Below are 19,227 nucleotides of genomic sequence, written 5' to 3' on the forward strand. Positions count from 1 at the left end.
TTTTGTTGTGGAGTTAGCATTGCTTTTTTTTTTTTTTAAAGTAGCATTGCCCTTAAAACTTAAAAAATAATGTTACCCGATTCCCCATAAAAAAATTATATATATTGATATGAAGAACGGCGTCGTTCGAAGATGGGTTTTCTTTTTCATATCATCGAAACCCTAGTTGTATAAGTGCCTCCGCTACTTCGTTCGCTGTACACAGCCTCTTTTTCTATCTCTTGCTCGCTCTCTCTGTCTCTGCGACCCGGTCCGATGGTATGCATACCCGTGTTTTTCCAATGGATTAATCGTTATCTGTTAAGTTCCTGTATGCCTCGCTCTAACAGTGTTCGTTTATTTGTCCCCGTGACAGGCTCCAAAGAAAGACAAGGCTCCTCCACCCTCCTCCAAGCCTGCCAAATCTGGCGGTGGGAAGCAGAAGAAGAAGGTTTGATCCACCCTAATTAGTAGCCGCCGCTGGGTTTTTTTTTTCTATTTTATTATAGCGAGTGTGTGAAGTAGTTTGATGAACATTAGGTGGAGAGGCGAAAAATGGGTTTCTGATAACATATATATATAGTTTCTAATTTATTTATTTGGTGGTAAAACAGAAGTGGAGCAAGGGAAAGCAGAAGGAGAAGGTGAACAACATGGTGCTTTTCGACCAGGGTACTTATGACAAGCTCCTCTCCGAGGCTCCCAAATACAAGCTTATCACCCCCTCCATTCTCTCCGACCGTTTGAGGGTATCATTTTTTTTTTCTTTAAAGAAAAATTAGTGTTGTTTTGTTTTTCTTCGACGTTGCGTGAATAATTAGTTCAGTAAGAACCTTTGTAGGTTTTCTTTTTATTTACAATTAGTGGGATTGTATAGCAGGTAGGCTATTGTTGTATGTGAATCTGAGATATAATCCGTTCAATCATGGATTAAAAATCACTGGGAAAGTTAATTAATTTACTAGGAACAAAATAGCTGCCGCTGCGACCGTCAAAGTTTTTTATTCTGTGTTAAGATTACATTTTTCATCGGGAGAATCCCTATTGGAGACATAGGTGCTGGTGGGCAATCGGGAGGAGGTGGGGGGGGAGGGGGGAATCAAGGATGGACACGCTTGGGTCGAAGATTGTTTTTATTACGAGGAATGCCAACCAAAGAAACCTGTTGTTGAACATAACATCCCAACAGATCCATTTGAAATATCAGAATCCTGTGAATGGACCAGATGTAGAATACAAACAAACATGCACTACTAGTTTGATGCTTTCTACAAGCTTATTATGATTGAGCGTGGGTGAGTGTGCTAGGAAAAAAAATAAAAAGAAAGAGAAGCTAACATCAGCCATTCTTAAAATTCCTATGTGCCCTTCGTGGGTGGTAGGTCGAAACTAAACCTCCGTGGATGAGAGGAGTCTACTAGGCTTGTGAGTACATTGTTAGATGACTGACAAGTTGATTCAATATGACGAGGAAAAGCTCCTTTTGTTGAAGGAGTTATGCAAATTCTTCGATAGATCATAGATTAACAAGGCAAGCTTTTTTATTCTGCAGCTGTAGTCATTGTGAAAATTTATATCCATGTATGATTTTGTTAGATTTCATTTATTTATAGATTGCATGATTATAGTTTTTCTTTTATTTGTGTGTGTGTCATAAGATAAATTCTCTAGTAGTTTTTTCTTCTAGTTTTTTGTTTGTATTTGTTTATCAACTCATTCTGTTAAAAGGAGGTTTCTAATCATATAAAATCTTTCAGATATATTCATATCTTTACAGTTTGATAAAAAAATGTGTACTTTGAATATTTTCTAGCAGGTAGATATCTAGTACGCATTTTACTCAATGCTTACAGGCCTAGGCTATTGATAGGGTCATCATCTTGGTTTTACGTGAGTGTTTGCCTGCAAAGTTGACAAGTATGTCTTAATTTTACGTGAGAGTTATTTGGGCTCTTGCCTATCCTCATGATCAATAAAATCTTATTTACCGATTAAAAAGAAGTTTACACCGAAATTCTCGTTGTATTCAACTCTAGCTTCCATCTTTAACTAGGTATTCTCAGTTGTATACTTGGCTATGACTAATTGTTGATTTAATAAAACTTTATTTTTAGTTGTTAAAAAGAAAGTTTACAGCTACTTTTACTTGGAAAAGAAAGTCTACAGCTGCGTGCTTATAATATATACTCGTCACCGTCCTCTTTATCTCCTATTTCCTTTTATATGTGTTCTTTATATTTAATTTGTCTCATTTTTGTATGGCCCGTACAGATTAGTGGATCACTTGCAAGGAGGGCAATCAGGGAATTAATGGCGAGAGGTTTGATTAGGATGGTTTCTTCACATTCAAGCCAGCAGATCTACACACGGGCAACAAACACCTAGTCTTCACCCCGGTGGTTTGGTGGTTTTATGTAGTGTTGTTGAGTTTGGCAACTTTTGTTATTTCTATGTTATGACATTCCTTCTGGGTCATCTTCTATCTGCTAGGGTGAGTACGTCAGCTTAGTTTTAGACTATCTGCTATCTCCGATAAAAAAAAAACAAAAATAGTTTTGTATCATCTGCTATAATTTAATATGGATCATATGGAGTGATTGAAAATTTTATATCCGTGTTTTTCTTCAGAATATCATCAATTAGTAAAATGGACATTTGATGTTAGTGCTCTTGGCCGTCAACATCGCAGACTGACTGACTGACTGACTGACTGACTGACTTGTGCCCTTTTGTGTGGCCTATGGCTAGAGTGCCAGAGAGTAGATCTATTTGCAGGCTCCTTTATATTAATGCATTGTTGATGTGAAAGTATGTTGCATCTGTTTACATAAAAAAATTATTTATATTTTAAACTCTTTTTATGAATATAAGTGGCGAGCTATATACCAAGCTTGCAAATAGAATCTTGGCTCAAGAAATATCAAGTTTTTAGTAGATTAAAAACTATTGTAGCTGAAGCTATTATCATTTTGGGATTGAATTACTTCTGGAGAGAAGAACCGTGTAGAATGTTTGTCTAATCGTTTAAGCAGCCCATTAAAAGAAAATGAAAAGAAAAAAGAAAAAATAACTACTACACTTACAGCAGTTCTGTAGAATCTTATTCTGGCCGATTTATAAGTCTTTTTCTGAAAAGGTTGGGTTTTTATTTGGGAAAGAGCGTCTTGAGTTTTGCTACAGTCGTTTTGGCGTATTCTGTTAATATGGTTGGTAAAAGAATTATTTTATATTAAAACAATAATAAATTCACAACTCGAGTAAAAGTCTTTGAATTTGTAATTTTGGCGTTTGTCATACTTCACTAGTTCTTGTTTTGTTCCACCGGGGTGGCCCGCACGCTTGATAGATAGATATTCGTGGCACTAACTCTTAAAACCACGGTCTACTTCTATTCTGGGCCCACCATCAGGTGGCGTTAGATTAATCAAATTGCGAGAGAAGTCCAAGATACAATTTGTTGGATGGATCGGTGCACAATTGCTGTACCGTATATGACAGGTGTACGGCGAATAAACCCAACAACTAATGTAAATTTACTTGGGTCACTTGTCTGTCAAACATTGTTTCTCGATGAAATAATCAACCCTTATTTGTTTGGATGTTTCCCAGATTGTTAAGCCCCATCATGCCATGACAGATCAGCCACCAACTCACAATTCGTGCGTCAATTCTTGTATTTGTACTTATCAAATCAATATCTACGATAATATGTATATATATTTATATTTATATATTTATGGGTAGAGTAATGTTATATATACTACCATCACTCTATTTTTATTTTATTATTATATAAGATATTATATATTTATTACTATTAAATAATAAATAATCATCTAATAAAAGATTATGTAATAATGATAAATATGTCACATCTTATATAATAAAATGAAAGATAGTGATATGGTGTATAGAATTTTTCTTATAAAATAGTGTTACACACATTAAAGGTGTAGCATGAGACGGGTCCGTTAAGGGCAAATTTTTAATTTTTAATTTATTTTTCATTCTTTTTTTTATACCCTTAAAACATTCTTCTTTTAAAAAAATTTACAATAATAATAAAAAAAAAAAATTGTCGGGACAGAATCGGGACCAACTGTCGGTAGAGGAGCATTTTTCTATTTCTAATGCAGCGTTGGTAAAGTTGATTGCTGTGAACTTCTTTTGTTACTGGAAAATCAAATGCGTTGGCTTAGCCAATGATTAAGCAGTAACTGTGACTGCTTAGAGAAATAATGGAGCTCTGCTGCTTACTCAGGATTTATGTACAGGGGAATGACCTTTGGTCTTAATTTCATCGTATATAATTATAATTTGATATTGATGTGGGCTCTTGAGTATCGAAGTGGGACAGGTGTTGTGTAAAGAGAACCGTCCATGGGATTAGGTGGTGGTATATTTCTTAAATCTAGTTGAGAGAGTAGTGGACAACGTGGACATGATTGAAGAGTCTACTTATTTGGATCTGTGTTTAATGGGCCCCATGACACATATGGCCTCTGCAATGATCTTCCAAGGAATGGAAAGAAATATCTCTGAAAAATGAATCGAAAACATTTGCAAAGGTGATTGTTACTTTGATGTGAGACCTCATTCATCTTACAAGAGATTCATTTTACTGTGAATTACTGAATTTTGTTTTGTTTTTTGAGGCAGAAGCCGCCTCTAAAATACCTGTAGATTGGTTATGTAATAATATATGATTAGTTTTATCAAATTGGAATTGCTGTAAAGATGACTGCAGACAGATGATAGATAGAAAACGATTTTCATGTCTTGATGGAAACTTCCAAATCCAAGAAATGAAAGATGAATCATGAGATTGCCACTGACAACTGAACCAAAGAGGTTAATGTCCTCATGGCATTAAAATCGTACCAACTGCAGACTAGAATTTGCATGAGACTAGAACAAGGTTTAGATCCTGCCTGTATGCGATGTGTCTAATGTCCAAGCTTGTAAAGAATTACAAATTTGGGTTGTATCGGTTCTTCTACGAGGGTGTCAGTGAGAAATATACTGAAAACTGTTTGAAACTAGCTTGCTATTCTTGTGGTTTTTCTTTTTCTGTTTTCATGTTTCTTTTTTCTTTTTCTTTTTTTCTGGGATCGCACATCCACAAAAAATCAAAATCAAAGTGATACAAAATTACAAATTTGGGTTTTGAAGATTAAGAAAAACTATATGATATATGAAATCAATCAACTTATTATCATTCAGTAGCAACATGTCAAATGGATGGAAGTATATGCATAATCCCTGCTGTCAAATGAGACATTACAACTGCTTGAGAATGCTTGGAGAGGCATGAGAGAATTTCTTCTTGTGCAATCACTACTAATTAAAATTTCCAGCCGGAGGTGTGAAAAGTGAAAACAACCTCAATTTTGAGGCTTTCATGCTATTTTGTTTTGTTACGACTTTGGCTTGAAAGGGACAGCTGTTAGTTCAAGTCGAACCTAGAAACTTGGACTAAGGCAGAGGTGGGGGTTCAAGGGCATGGTGTAACATTACCATCTCACTCTCATCTTTCTATATATAACATATAATACATTTATCACCGTTGTATAATCTTACGTAATAGGATGGGAGTACAGAGTATTGCATAAGTCGGTATATTAAGGCAAGGCTGCATTAATTTATGTCACGGTATTTTTTTATAGTATATAAATACCAAAATAACAAGATTTCTCGTGAGAGCTAGCCAATAAAGCTTACCGTCATCTTCAACATCATTCACGCATTTCACTCCCTCAATTTGACTTCTACTCCTACATTCAGGATCCCAAAGCTCGCTGATCACTCTAAATATCACAGTTTTGGTGGTTTCGAACTTCAGGTCACCTTTCTTCTACTCGAATTTTGTTGCTCTGTTTTTTTAGTCTTAATGTTTACCATCAAAACTTCTTTTGTGCTTACTGATCACTTCTGGGTACTTGAAATTCTTGTTTCTTATGAGCTTACTTGGTCCGGATGCTAAGAGTTTCCTTGGCATTCTCGTTGTTTACCAGGTGTAGTTTAGTTCTTCGGAAACTTCATTCTGAGGTTGCTAAGTTTAAGGTTTTTCTTTACAAAAATATTATTCCTTGAATAACTTCGATTGTATGACACCAATTTTCTTTCTGATCTATACTTTCCTTAAGTTTAGAGTTTACTTTACTCGACTCACTTTTTAAGAGTTGCACTTTAATGGGATTTGGGTTCAACATTTTGAGAGAGCATCATTCATCTCTGATCCACTACCATCTGGTTTACTATTTTTCTGGTTTAGTCTTAGCAGCGAGGCAACTGTAATGGATTCTTTCGGCTTGACCTTGAAACCTAATACCCATTTGGCAAAAGCAAGCAAAGGTGGTCTCAGTCGTGGAAATAATGGATTTTTTGGGGAGAGGATCACACGGAGCCTAAGTAACAATTTATTGGTTAATCAGTTGGCAAAAAGTTTGGGAACCGAGAAGAAGGTCACGAAGCTCAAACCAGGTGTTGCTTTTGCTATTCTTACTTCAAATGATCATCCCAAGGAGGCTGTAGTAAGTTAATTCCTATCCAGAATCTATTTGAAATCTATGAAAACATGAAAATGATCATTTTATTTGTATTCGCCTCCTTTAAATACTTGAAAATACTGTGTGATCATATTCACTGTGCATATCAATCATATTTAGTTTCATTGTCATTGTCTTTGTCATCTCGGGCAGTTTTATGACTGCTATTGCTAATAATCTTGGGTTTGATCTCTCAGACCTTACAAGCACCACCTTTTTATAGACCTAAAGCAGACCCAAAAAATGTGGCTTCGGTCATTTTGGGAGGAGGTGCAGGGACTCAACTCTTTCCTCTTACTTCCAGAACGGCTACACCTGCTGTAAGAAAGTAGTTTCATGTGTGTTATACGATTTATATAAATGACTAAACTAATCAAGTTGTTGTTCAAGAAGAAGAGTGCCCTCGCCTTTGTTGAAGTGTCCTGTTTTTTGGTATCGTTATGTGATGATATGGTATGATCTGCAGGTTCAAGTAGGAGGATGCTATAGGCTTATAGACATCCCAATGAGCAATTGTATCAATAGCGGCATAAACAAGATTTGTGTACTCACCCAGTTTAACTCTGCTTCCCTCAATCGACACATTTCGCGCACATATTTTGGAAATGGTGTTAGCTTTGGGGATGGATTTGTGGAGGTATGGGACCCAGCAGATGTATATTTAGATGTCATTTTTTTTTTTTTTTGGAAATTTATTGGTACTTTAAGCACCATGGTTGAGTTGCCACTTTAAAAAGATTAAAACAGCTAGGTCTGATTGATTTCCCTCCTCATGACCATCCGCTCATAAAATCTGCATCATTGGCAGATGAGAACGATGTGGGAAGCCTGATGATCTAATTGATCCTAAATAGAGTATTTGGTCATCAAGAGAGGGAGTCAGATCACAATCGTCTAATGTTTTCTTTGGTAGTAATGTTGTGAGTTCCTTGATTTTTAATGACTCAAAATGAACCCACTTGGAAAATAGATTCTGGCAGCGACCCAGACACCGGGAGAAGCAGGAATGAAGTGGTTCCAGGGAACAGCAGATGCTGTGAGGCAATTCCTATGGGTATTCGAGGTGGGTATGGAAGTTTGTACAGACCCAGACTTAAATAGATTGGCCTTGCACCTGAATTTTTTTTTCCTCTGACTTGAAGTGGATTCTGATATATTACACTGATTATTGTAGGATGCCAAGAACAGAAACATTGAGAATATACTAATCTTGTCAGGAGATCATCTCTACCGAATGGATTATATGGACTTCATCCAGGTATACCATACTACTAATTCCTAATAAGATCGCCTCGTTTCATTTTTCTTTTCTTTAAAGAACTTGGTTTGTTATCTTTACTTAATTAACAGAGCCATATCGATCGAAATGCTGATATTACAATATCCTGTGCGGCAGTGAGTGACAGGTCTGTTCAGCTTGTTTTTGTCTCATCCTTCAAATTTTATCTTTCTCGTTTGATTTACCTCGATCATATAGATTTTAATGGTTTCTCTGAATAACAGCAAACGAGTTTCTTCTGCTGAGGAAGTGGTAAAATGAAAAAGTTTTAAATTTAAATGTCATCTAACATGGAGTGTGCACTTTCCAGCCGTGCATCAGATTATGGATTGGTGAAGATAGACAGCAGAGGCCGTATTGTTCACTTTGTTGAAAAACCTAAGCGAGCTGATCTGAAAGCAATGGTAAGCATTAGAGTTGATCGCACCTAGGGAATGAGTTAACTCTGCTTTGCTAATGATTTAAGCCAATGAAGCTCAAAAGTTTCCAAATTGCTCTTGATTTGATCCTTTTGTAACCTAACTGTGGACATCAGAATGATCTATTTTGAAGGTTTACCTTTCAGTTACTTGCATGCTTTATAGAACCCAGATTATTGTTATCTGATTTTACCTATGCATCTATTTTTTAGCCAGTAATTGGACTACAATGATCCCAAAAAAAAAAAAACCTTATAACTTAAGGCTTCGTTTGTTTTTGCAGATGAGATGAGATGAGTTAAGATTAAAGTTAAAAAGTTGAATAAAATATTGTTCGAATATATTTTTTAATATTATTTTTGTTTTGGGATTTGAAAAAGTAGCATTCTTTATTTTATTTTGTGTGGAAATTTGAAAAAGTTGTAATGATTAGATGAGATGAAATTTGGGACTACAATTTTGTTTTTGAAAAACAAACGAGGCCTTAATTGTTGGTTAATTCTATGCAGCAAGTGGATACAAGTTTTCTGGGGTTGTCCCCACAAGATGCCAAGAAAACCCCATATATTGCTTCAATGGAGGTCTATGTCTTTAAGATAGATATTTTACTTGAGCTTTTGAGGTGGAGATATCCTACAGCAAATGACTTCGGATCTGAAATCATTCCAGCAGCTGTGAAGGAGCGCAATGTCCAAGTAAGAGAACTCTCAAAAGGGTGGAAAAAAAAAGTGTATTTCAAAATTTTAAAAATAACCTCGTTCTTGGAACAATATGTTCCTGAGTAGAGCACTATATAGAAAATTATATTTCTTATCTCACTTTTCATGCTTTCTACACACCCTTTGTATATGCATGATGAAGAAAAGGTAATATGTATATGACATGTCTCTTTCTTTGACAGGGGTACATATTTAGAGATTACTGGGAGGACATTGGAACGATAAAGTCCTTTTTTGATGCTAATTTGGCCCTTACTGAAGAGGTTTGTTTACTAGTTTTAAAGAGAGGGACATCTTTGAGTGTCATGTTCCTGCAGAATATACTCATAACTGCATCAAACGCACATTGATTTTCAATGAGCCATAACTCAAATCTGTATTACGGCATTAAGAGCAAACACATTGAAGATTCTGGAGTTTTTATCATAAATACAATTACTGTTTCATATCCCATCAGTACTGTAAATCAGATCTTCCTTCCATTATTCGAAACTTATGTGATTGTCTTATTTCATTATAATGAATATTGACGTCTGTGTAGTGACATCTATTTTTACAGTTTCCAAAGTTTGAATTCTATGATCCCAAGACACCTTTCTACACATCTCCTCGATTCTTACCGCCAACAAAGATGGATAAATGTCGGGTATGCTAACAGACTTTGTCCTTTGCTTCTGGCTTCATTGAGTTACTTGCCTTTCATACTTCACTTGGGTTTTGCAGATTGTGGATGCAATAATCTCACATGGATGTTTCTTGAGAGAATGTAAAGTTGAACATTCAATAGTTGGTGAACGCTCAAGATTAGATTATGGTGTTGAGCTCAAAGTAAACTATCACGATTTCTGCATTTTTGTCCTAAACTACAAAGAAGCCTAATACACTAGAGCCCTTTTGTTTTGGTTCTCTCTTACAAATTAGCTGAGTGGTCGTCTCCGTTTACAGGACACCGTCATGGTGGGTGCAGACTATTACCAAACTGAATCTGAAATTGCATCTCTCTTGGCAGATGAGAAGGTCCCAATTGGCGTTGGACGGAACACAAAAATTAGGTGACCGCCCTTGAATATCAAGTATCCTCCTTAAATATAGATTTAATATTAGAGAGTATAGTTCTGACCATGTTCGACCATGTTCATTATTTTCCTTCGAAGGAATTGTATAATCGACAAGAATGCAAAGATCGGGAAAGATGTCATTATCATGAATAAAGATGTAAGCATTTGCTCAGACATTCTTTCTTCCTTCAATGAGAATAAGCTTCCTGTCTAAGTAAAACATTCCATCTTATGTTTCCATCCGAATGCTGTGTCATTGCAGGGTGTTCAAGAAGCAGATAGACCAGAAGATGGATTTTACATTCGGTCAGGAATCATCGTTATCCTGGAGAAGGCAACAATACAAGATGGCAGTGTCATATAAAGGGATCTCAAGCACTTTCACATGGTGGTTAGGCGATGGGAAAGGAATTATGCAGAGGCAATAGCTATGGCAAATCAGGGGGACGTGCCACATTTTCATCTGCAAAGAAGCAAGCTGCAGCTTTGTTGCTGCATTTGAAAGTAGAAACTCCTTGCCTGTAGAAAATGAGAGCTTAATAGGCAGTAAGATTCACAGATGCAAGAAGTACATAAATAAATAAATCAGGGAGCTGGATGTCAAGCTGCTGGGTCTGCGTTATTCCTTTGTATGGGGGTTTTCATCAATGCCAGTCTGTATCGATATTGAATAGGAATAATGGTATTGTTTATTCTATTTTGGTAGGAATAATGGTATTGTTTATTCTATTTTGGTAGGAATAATGGTATTGTTTATTCTATTGTGGTAGGAATAATGGTATTGTTTATTCTATTTTGGTATACATGTATGCTACTTCCATAAATAATTATAAAAAAAAAATTTGAAAATGCAAATATTTTTTCATACCAATTAACATTTACAAGAGTGAAAGAATATTTCTCAAAAAATTAAAAAAAAAAGTGAAAGAATACAATTACTTCGAGAGTATTACTATAGTTACAAATGGATTACACAAAAATAATATTATAAATTGACGTAGTTTTATGTGATCTGTTAAATTTATTTTATAATAAATATAATTTTATAATATGAAGAATCACATGAAATCATTTTAATTTATAAAATTACTTTATATAATACATTTTCGGAAAGTATTTCTCTTGTAACTAAGGTATTAGTCTGTAACAATTATTTTGACCACGTGTCGGCATAACACGTGGAACTGCTACTGCTCTTACTCCTGTCCCTGTATGCATGAAACTCTCGAGAGAGAGTGGAGAAGGCAAAAGGATAAACAAAGCAAAACACAAAATTTGAGACAATGACACAATGATATGGATTCCAGGCAAATGGAATCCGTAATGAAAGACTCAGAAAGTGGGATGTTGGAGAAGAAAGAAGTCCTGATTTCCAACCTTAACACCGACCACAAAAAACAACATCTTGATTCTGGCACTTCTCTCCAACTCTTTCTTGATCGTATCCCCATCAGTTCCATTCCTGGCATCAATAACTCCTCCGGTAGGTTTATGTAAACTATATATATATATATATATATATATATGTATGTATTAATTTTGTATTATTCATTTGATTTTGTGAGATAAACCCATGTTGAATATGCTAATTAAACCTTCTTTTTTTTTTTTGAACTTTTGTTTTGGTAATTTTCATTTTATTAAAAGTTCTGGAATTGAAAAGTGGGGATACTGTTGGGGATGCGATACAAATGTTGTACGAGAAGGATGTGTTTGGTGCTCCCATTGGGGATATCTTAGACTTGGACCCCGATGATGACCGCAGAAGATTTTCGGATCGGTATATTGGTTTCATTGATTTTGCAAGCATGTTTCTCTGGTGTCTTGAGGTGATTTCCCTTTTCCACATTCTTAGGACCAAACCCCCACCATCTTTGTAATGCAATGGATGATGATGCCAAGAACTTCTCATACATTAATGTCTTTTACAGGAGTTGGAAAATGGGGTAACGAGTGCCAAGGGCGTTGGAGGTGAAGGGAATGCCTTTTTCGCCATGCTAGCACAGAATCCTGATATTGGCCAAACCAAGGTGTTTTGTCTTTTCTGTATGTTATTTTATTGGTGTTCTGTTTCTTCCAACAATCATATTCGATCGGCATTCATTCAATAGGTTGGAGAGCTAGCTAAATCATTCCTTTGGAATCCATTTTTCCCTGTGCACTTAGACGAAACGCTCTTTCGTGTTCTGTTGCTTCTTTCAAAACATCCGTTGCAAGTTGTGCCTGTCATAGACCGAACCAACTCCAATGTCACTGGTTTTATTACACAGGTACGTATATATCTGGACACATTTTTGCTTTGCAAATTCTACTGGCAATTTGAGTGTTCAAAGTTTTCTTGGGGGTTTTTCGCTCGGGTTCTTCCTATGGTACATTATTGTATTGAATGAGATAGTTAGTATGTATGATCTTTGGTTGGTTTTGTTTGAAGTAAAACAATGCATGAATTATTTCTTGTTCTGCTTATGCTTGGATAAATGGCAGAATGCAGTCATCCAATTGCTTCTTCAATCAAGTGGACTCGAGTGGTTTGATAGCATCGCAAATAAGCCATTATCAGAGTTCCGGTACATCACACTGAAGATAAATTTCAATAGATATTTGAAACCCTCCCTCCCTTGCTAATTTTTTTTTTTCTTTTGGAAGATTTATTTACTCATTTTATTAGACTCGTTTTGCATCTAATCCCATCTTTGTTCTCTTTTCAGGTTTGAGAATGAAGAGCATGTAGTTCATGTATATGGGGACCAAAGCATAGCAGAAGGTCTACATGTTCTGTGGGGGAGCCGAATTGGTGCCATTGCTGTCCTAAATCGAGAAACTAACAGGCTCATTGGTAGCATTAGGAGCAGTGATATCTATCTTCTTATAGAGAATGAAACTTTCCTTCATGACAGAAAGTAAGTCTTCACTTCCATCCCTTTTAATTTCCAGCCTTAGATTCCAAGGTATTGAATCACCAACAGAGTTTGATTAGAAAGCCTTCATCAGCTATTTTAGATTATAAACTAAATAAATGTAAAATGAGTATTAGACCCTATAATGCATATCTTTGTATCCAATCAAATGCATTTTTTTCATAACCATAGGAACCTAACCATCGAGGAGTTCATTCACGTGGAGACCGACAATAAGGGTTCCGATCCAACAATTGAATGGGACCTTGGAGCTCTTTTCTCGGCAGGGATCCTGCGTCTGAAAAATAACTTTCTTCCAAGAATGGACTCACCAGTCACCAACAAGAAAATTGACACACTCATGCAAGTGATGAAAAACATGGCAGAGACAAAAAGCACCTTCAGCTTTCTAGTCGATGATTTTCAACAAGCCCTAGGTGTTCTCACCCTAAGAGATGTAATAGTTCAGTTTGCCCCGCCGTGTATTGACTCGACTATACATGGAGTTGGATTTTTTGAATCTGCTCTGGAACAAACTGGGTGTCATGTCAAAGATGGAACTCTAGTTTGCAATCAGTGACATTCTTTTCTGTATTTTGTTGGTTAAGCTTGCACATTTATTGTATTTTTTAAAAATCTTAACTGGATTTTCTTGCAAAGCTAGATGTACAAGTTCTTTTGTCCATGCCAAGCGAAAGCTATTGTCAGGGGGGCCTTTCATGCTTGGTATTCAGCAAGCATAGGGTTGGCTAGCCTTTGGATAAGATTTTTCAAGTGGTGTAAAATGTGTAAAGAAATAAATCACTCAGTATTACAATGGAAACTTCACCAATTTTATTGATCAAACATATGTCCCATATATAGACTTTTACAATCCATTAAGGAAATTTACAGCTATTGAAAGACTGGAAAACAAATCAATTTACAGAATATAATTACATAAATGAGATGATGTACACGCATGATAATTGGCTTGATTGTTGCTGCTTGATTGTTGCTGCAGTAACTTCCAGATTTGCTGAGAATTTGGAGCTGATACTTATTTTGGATCACCTTCCTTAATACGCCCCGCAAAATTGGGCTGCCATCAGCAAGACCAATTTTGGCTCTTAAAAATTCTGTGCGTTCCTTGTACAGTGGCTTTGTGAGTAGATCAGCCAGTTGATCGTGAGTGTGGACATGACTCACTTTAAGTGTTCCTTTCTGAACTTGATCACGCACAAAGTGAAGATCAATTTGGATATGCTTCATTCTTGAATGTTGAACAGGATTAAAACTTAGGTGAGTTGCTCCAAGATTGTCACATAAAAGAGAGGGTGGCACCTTTAATGGGAACCGCAGTTCTTGAAGGAGTGCAAGTAACCACAGTAACTTCCAGATTTGCTGAGAATTTGGAGCTGATACTTATTTTGGATCACCTTGAGGCGTGATTGTGGGTGAAGTAGATGCAAGAATAGAGTTGAGAATTAGCTTATCTTGCCGAACCCAGTGATGTTTCTTGGCTATAGATGATGGAGTTCCATCGGAAGGAGGGCAATTCGAATTGCCATTGACATAATCCATTAGATCATAGCCAATTAGGAGTGCCTCAAATTGAGCGCGCCATTGGGGAAAAGATGAGGGTGTGAGTTTCTCATTAATCTGAGCGGTAATGTTAAAAACAACTAGAGGCAGTTCTGAGGAGGAAATGATACTTATTTTGGATCACCTTAATAAAATGTGCTTTAAGTTAAGATAAAAGGTTGAGTTTCCAGAGGAGCATTCTACCAATTATGTTCAAAAGATGAAGCAACGTGTAGCAAAGAGGTAGGGAAAAGAAATTATATAGAATCTGATATTGACCTCTAAACTGAAGAGAAGACATCATCATTCAAACGAGAATGGAGAGGAAGATCTTTACCCCATCCGCCTCACTTTCCTAGTTGAGGTTTCCTTCTTTTTCAGCCTAATGAAAAATAGGTAGCTCAAGAACATTCAAGTATTCAGTGGTTAGCAGAAGGAGCACATGCATAAACTTCAACCATTTTATAACAAAGAGTTCTCTCCCAAACTGCAGTCATCCAAAATAACCCATCAGGGATAACACAGGAAAAGAACAACCAAAACTGTTAAAAGCATATATATACACATACAGGATACATAAAATAGAATTTTTAAGCTCTCCCTCTTTTCACATATATACAAGTCTGTCTCTGTGTGGTTGCATGAGGGCAAGCATGAAGATGCACGCTCTCTCTTTTCTTTCCTTTTTTTCATTTTTTTGAATGAATTTAATTCTTGGTTCCCTAGCAGTACTTAGATTTTCACTCTAGTTATTCAGGGAGAAACAGCAGACCACATCAGCAGCAAGACAGGTGCTTTTGAATTTATCACAAGACTAGTTCTGGTTGTGCCATCCTCACTTCGAAGTTGCCATGGTCAAGAAACAATCCTCTTTGGAGTTCCTCCCACCAAGCAGCGAGAAAACATATTCCCGAGAAAACATATTCCTCTAAAGAAAGAAGAAAAATAACAGCAAGTTCAGAACCAGAAATGGAAAAGAAAACAATCTACATCTCCTCCCTATGATTAATGGCCAAAGCATTTCTTGTCCTTTTCAACAACTGGAACGGGCAATATTCCATTAGATCTCTTTGTTTACTCTTTCTTTCCACATATCTCTTTGCTTACTCTTAAATGAATCCATATTACTCGGAGCACAGTTATTTTATGACCCTTTGGTATTCCAAACAACAAAAGGCCCTCTTTTCTTATACTCACATGGAGGGAAACCACACATAGCCTTCCCCATCAATGCCATAGCAGCAATGCTTGGAAATTGCTTCTTTTGAAACCCATCTAATGGTGCCTTTGAACATTGTGGCTCACAAACCACCACAGCCTCAGGCCTCTTCTTGGCAACCCGATTATGGCACCACCTCCGAATCCAAGGATGTGAAAGTGTTACATATTGACTTTTCTTCCCTGAATCAACAGAAGAGGACCCACCATTCCTTATTAACATTGCATTTTGACCTAATTCCATCTGTTCCTTACCATGACATCTACCCAGAGAGGGTTCGGAACCGGTTATGCCGCGTTTTAAAATTTTGCTGAAGAACTTATTGCCCTCTTCATGGGTAGGTGCTTCTCCCATTTTTGAGCTCTTGATACCATGAGCAGAACCTGAAGAACTCAACTTTAGACGTTTGGCCCACCTGCTGCTTGGCTCTGGTCCTAGAGGGCCATCCTGACAACCACTAGGTTTGGAAGTCCCAGGCTGTTCGGCATCGGAAAGAAGCTGTTCAATGTCCAAACTCTGGGTTCTTGATGAGCTAGTCTCCCCGCAACCCATAGGGCTTGCCAAAGCAGGAAGATCAGGAAGAGGATGATTTAGATCACATACCACCCCATTCAGGGGTCTTCCCTCCATTTCTACTCTAGCCGAAGCATCTGCAGCTTGAGATTTTTGTGACTTCCCCTTGAGGCACTACAATATTCAAATTTTTTATCATTGCTTTATAATAGCACCAATGTAATACAAACCCAATTTACTTGGAAGACAAATAGACACATGGACTAGTCAATTGACAACCAATACAAGGACACACCATCCAAAAGACCAAAACACAGCAAGAGTTACCTTTCTAGATGAGGATGAAGCAACACCTGCAACAAACAGGCAGCACCATCAGCCAAAAAAAGGGAACAGAAAAGCTTATATACATGAAAATTCAGGCAATTGGATAAACTTCAGTGAGACCAGAAATGTTATTTTCCATCACCCAATAAAATGCATCTTACTCTCAGTGTAATGCTGTAGAACCTAGAATCCTATCCATATAAAACAGTGCAATGCTATTCGATGGAATCCAGAATGTCAAATATAGCAAGTGTACATACCGGGAAGATAGTTCTCCTGGAAAACATCCATGTCCATAGTATCAGTTTCAGCTGATGATTCGTTCCTCAGTCCAACTGGAACATTTACATCTCTAACATTTTCTTTTCCCTCACTTTCTGTGGAGCTCTCCAAAGGCTGCAGTTTCACTCCTCTTTGAATGTGGAAACCAAAATCTGGAGATAAACTGAGAATGTCACTTAAATCTTTTCCTTGGAGTTTATCAGATAAGTCTACATCGGTCTTTTCCGTGATCATAATATGCTGAGCTGTTTGGGAGAATTTAATAGGACTTTTAGCTGCTCCCCTCATTGAGTCATTGGTGGTGTAGGCTCTCATAGCCTCCACATCATCAACAGAGTACGGCAGTCTTGGTAGTGAATAACGTTCATGATATAATTTTTCTGTTTGGGCCATCTCTGGGGGGCTGCTCTGTTTACCAACGTAGTAAGCCTTCTGCCTCAAAAAGGACTTGCCAGATGTTATGGAGTCTAATAAGTTACTGAATTTCTTCTCATGAACCAAGATAGTGGAATGGTTGTGATGAGTGTCATGAACGAGTTTTTCTGATGCCATAATGGAGTTTGATTGGTTTGTTTCATCTTGTCCAGGCAGTCCGCTGTTAATTCCATGTGGCACAATTTTTAAACTTGATCTCATAAAATCATCCTGAAGAGACGTTGAAACAGCTAAGCTGTTTGTTTCAAGATCTTTATGCGATTTCACCTGCTGCTCTGAGGACTGAGAGATGCCTCCAGGTTGAAAACGACATTCAAGAGTGTCCATTTCAGGAGGAGCCCCTGAAGATTTTGAAGGTAAATGACTCTCACTTCTGTGGAGAGAACCAGTAATATGCCCAACCCTGGAATCATTTTGAGAACTCAGTACTCCCCCATGACGCATGGCTTCATCATTCTTTAAAGCCAAAACACCAACCTGTCTCTCTTGAGAAAGATTGAACATGGGAAAGGATCGGTAACCATGTCTCTCTCTCATTAATCGTTTTGAACTTCTTTTCATATTCTCATTATCATTGATAATATCAACTTCCTTGGCTTTAGTTACTTCTCTAAATCCTCCAGCACAAATTTCTATCGCTCTCTCTGGCCAACCATGTACAGGGTGCCTCTCACGAACTTCTTCCTTGGACTCGTAACCGATCGATAAATTACTGCAAGCCTGAGTGGCTGGCTTACAACTTGTTCTCATCCAATGAGCCATCCAAAGAGATCGGTTTTCAGCCACTGCATCACTATCTTTATAGGATTGTGTAACGTGATCAGACATGGTACTTAATTATGTTTCTCAATCAATAGCAATTCCTCATCAGCTCATCAAAAAGTCACCTGAACACATCATTCAGCAAAAAAAAAAAATGTTCATGGTACTTAATTATGTTTCCCCATCAATAACTATTCCCCAGTCTCTCCTGGGCCTTATCATATTATTATGCCATTTTATATCTGTTTTAACTCTTGGGACGGATGATAATTTATCTTGATATCATGTTTCCGAGGTCAACCCTGAAGACCACCTACCTCTAACTCTTATCACCTATTTAAACTTTAAAGTTAAACCCAGAAAAGAAAAAAATCATAACGATAACATGTTGAGCTTGAGGTATAGGTGTTCGAGTCATATGCTTTTGTGATAAGCGATGATACATCGGCACAAGACGTAGCCGAAGCAGCTTTAACCAAGCAACAATAAAATTAGGCTTAGACGAAGTGAATTCTTGAGATGATAGTCTCTTCCAAACAATCAGTTTCAATTTCCACACACTTGTTAAGTCAAGAGGCAACAATTTGTAAAAAGTTAATTAAAACTACAAAATAAACAGATAAAAAAAATCTAAAAAAAAACTCACCTGAGTCACAAATACAGCGAAGACCACAGGTATCGAAGTTCAAGAGAGGCTGTAGATCCAGAAAGAGAGATCGAAACAGAGCCACGGAGAGAGAGAGAGAGAGAGAGAGTTCTTGTACGTCCGGAAGATGGAATTGTTATGGACAAGGGTAATCGAAAGAATAAATATGAATGGATGAGAAGAGAGCGAGCAGAGCACTAGAGCAAGAACAGAAAGAAGAAGAGAGAGTTTAATGGAAGCTGGGAAGTTGAAGCCGAGCTCCTTTTACTTTGGACATTTTACGCTAAGCAGGAGTGATCGGGGAGGGCAGGGAACCCCAAGCTGCACTTTTTTGACTGGGAACTGGGAAGTGATATTTGTAGTGTCAATAAGTTTTGTGTATTTTAATTATAAAAATTAGATGAATTTTAAAATTTATATGAAAAATTATTGTTTGATGACTGATTCTATTATCTTTTAAAAATGATTTATATAAATCTTAAATAGATAAATTTTATATAAATTTTTGTAAAAAATTAGAATGCTTAAAAAATATGAAAAAAAAATTATTCTAATATTCTTTATTAGTATGATCTATTTTT

General features: G+C 36.9%; 4 protein-coding genes across 6 annotated transcripts; 3 read left to right on the forward strand and 1 right to left on the reverse strand.

Annotated features, from left to right (window-relative positions):
* The first annotated feature begins 126 nt into the window (after positions 1 to 126).
* On the forward strand, positions 127 to 2,642 carry LOC109020740 (40S ribosomal protein S25-2-like). The gene is made up of 4 exons (XM_019003266.2): positions 127 to 258; positions 356 to 430; positions 594 to 728; positions 2,251 to 2,642. Exons 1-4 carry the CDS (start codon positions 256 to 258, stop codon positions 2,362 to 2,364), a joined length of 327 nt encoding a protein of 108 aa, XP_018858811.1. The 5' UTR covers positions 127 to 255; the 3' UTR covers positions 2,365 to 2,642.
* A 2,995-nt stretch (positions 2,643 to 5,637) lies between these two features.
* Positions 5,638 to 10,761, forward strand: LOC109020737 (glucose-1-phosphate adenylyltransferase large subunit 1-like). 3 transcript variants are annotated; one of them, XM_019003263.2, is made up of 15 exons: positions 5,638 to 5,821; positions 6,254 to 6,512; positions 6,725 to 6,847; positions 6,994 to 7,164; positions 7,498 to 7,590; positions 7,702 to 7,785; positions 7,878 to 7,933; positions 8,117 to 8,210; positions 8,735 to 8,920; positions 9,127 to 9,207; positions 9,504 to 9,590; positions 9,668 to 9,772; positions 9,890 to 9,996; positions 10,099 to 10,159; positions 10,265 to 10,761. In XM_019003263.2, exons 2-15 carry the CDS (start codon positions 6,276 to 6,278, stop codon positions 10,364 to 10,366), a joined length of 1,587 nt encoding a protein of 528 aa, XP_018858808.1. In that variant the 5' UTR covers positions 5,638 to 5,821; positions 6,254 to 6,275; the 3' UTR covers positions 10,367 to 10,761. The 3 variants fall into 3 exon arrangements, with proteins under 3 accessions (XP_018858808.1, XP_018858809.1, XP_035542736.1); XM_019003264.2 differs by having other exon boundaries at positions 6,263 to 6,512; XM_035686843.1 differs by lacking the exon at positions 5,638 to 5,821 and adding an exon at positions 5,941 to 5,993.
* A 412-nt stretch (positions 10,762 to 11,173) lies between these two features.
* On the forward strand, positions 11,174 to 13,714 carry LOC109020735 (SNF1-related protein kinase regulatory subunit gamma-1-like). The gene is made up of 7 exons (XM_019003261.2): positions 11,174 to 11,485; positions 11,650 to 11,831; positions 11,934 to 12,032; positions 12,114 to 12,272; positions 12,487 to 12,569; positions 12,711 to 12,902; positions 13,092 to 13,714. The coding sequence occupies exons 1-7, from the start codon at positions 11,299 to 11,301 to the stop codon at positions 13,477 to 13,479; spliced, it is 1,290 nt and encodes a 429-aa protein (XP_018858806.1). The 5' UTR covers positions 11,174 to 11,298; the 3' UTR covers positions 13,480 to 13,714.
* Positions 13,715 to 14,992: 1,278 nt separating this feature from the next.
* LOC109020734 lies at positions 14,993 to 18,974 on the reverse strand. The gene is made up of 4 exons (XM_019003260.2): positions 18,647 to 18,974; positions 16,782 to 18,125; positions 16,522 to 16,547; positions 14,993 to 16,368 (listed from the first exon to the last, which is right to left on the reverse strand). The coding sequence occupies exons 2-4, from the start codon at positions 18,064 to 18,066 to the stop codon at positions 15,607 to 15,609; spliced, it is 2,073 nt and encodes a 690-aa protein (XP_018858805.1). The 5' UTR covers positions 18,067 to 18,125; positions 18,647 to 18,974; the 3' UTR covers positions 14,993 to 15,606.
* Positions 18,975 to 19,227: the final 253 nt, after the last annotated feature.

The sequence above is a fragment of the Juglans regia genome, chromosome 16 (assembly GCF_001411555.2).
Source record: "Juglans regia cultivar Chandler chromosome 16, Walnut 2.0, whole genome shotgun sequence".
NCBI classification, from domain to species: domain Eukaryota; kingdom Viridiplantae; phylum Streptophyta; class Magnoliopsida; order Fagales; family Juglandaceae; genus Juglans; species Juglans regia.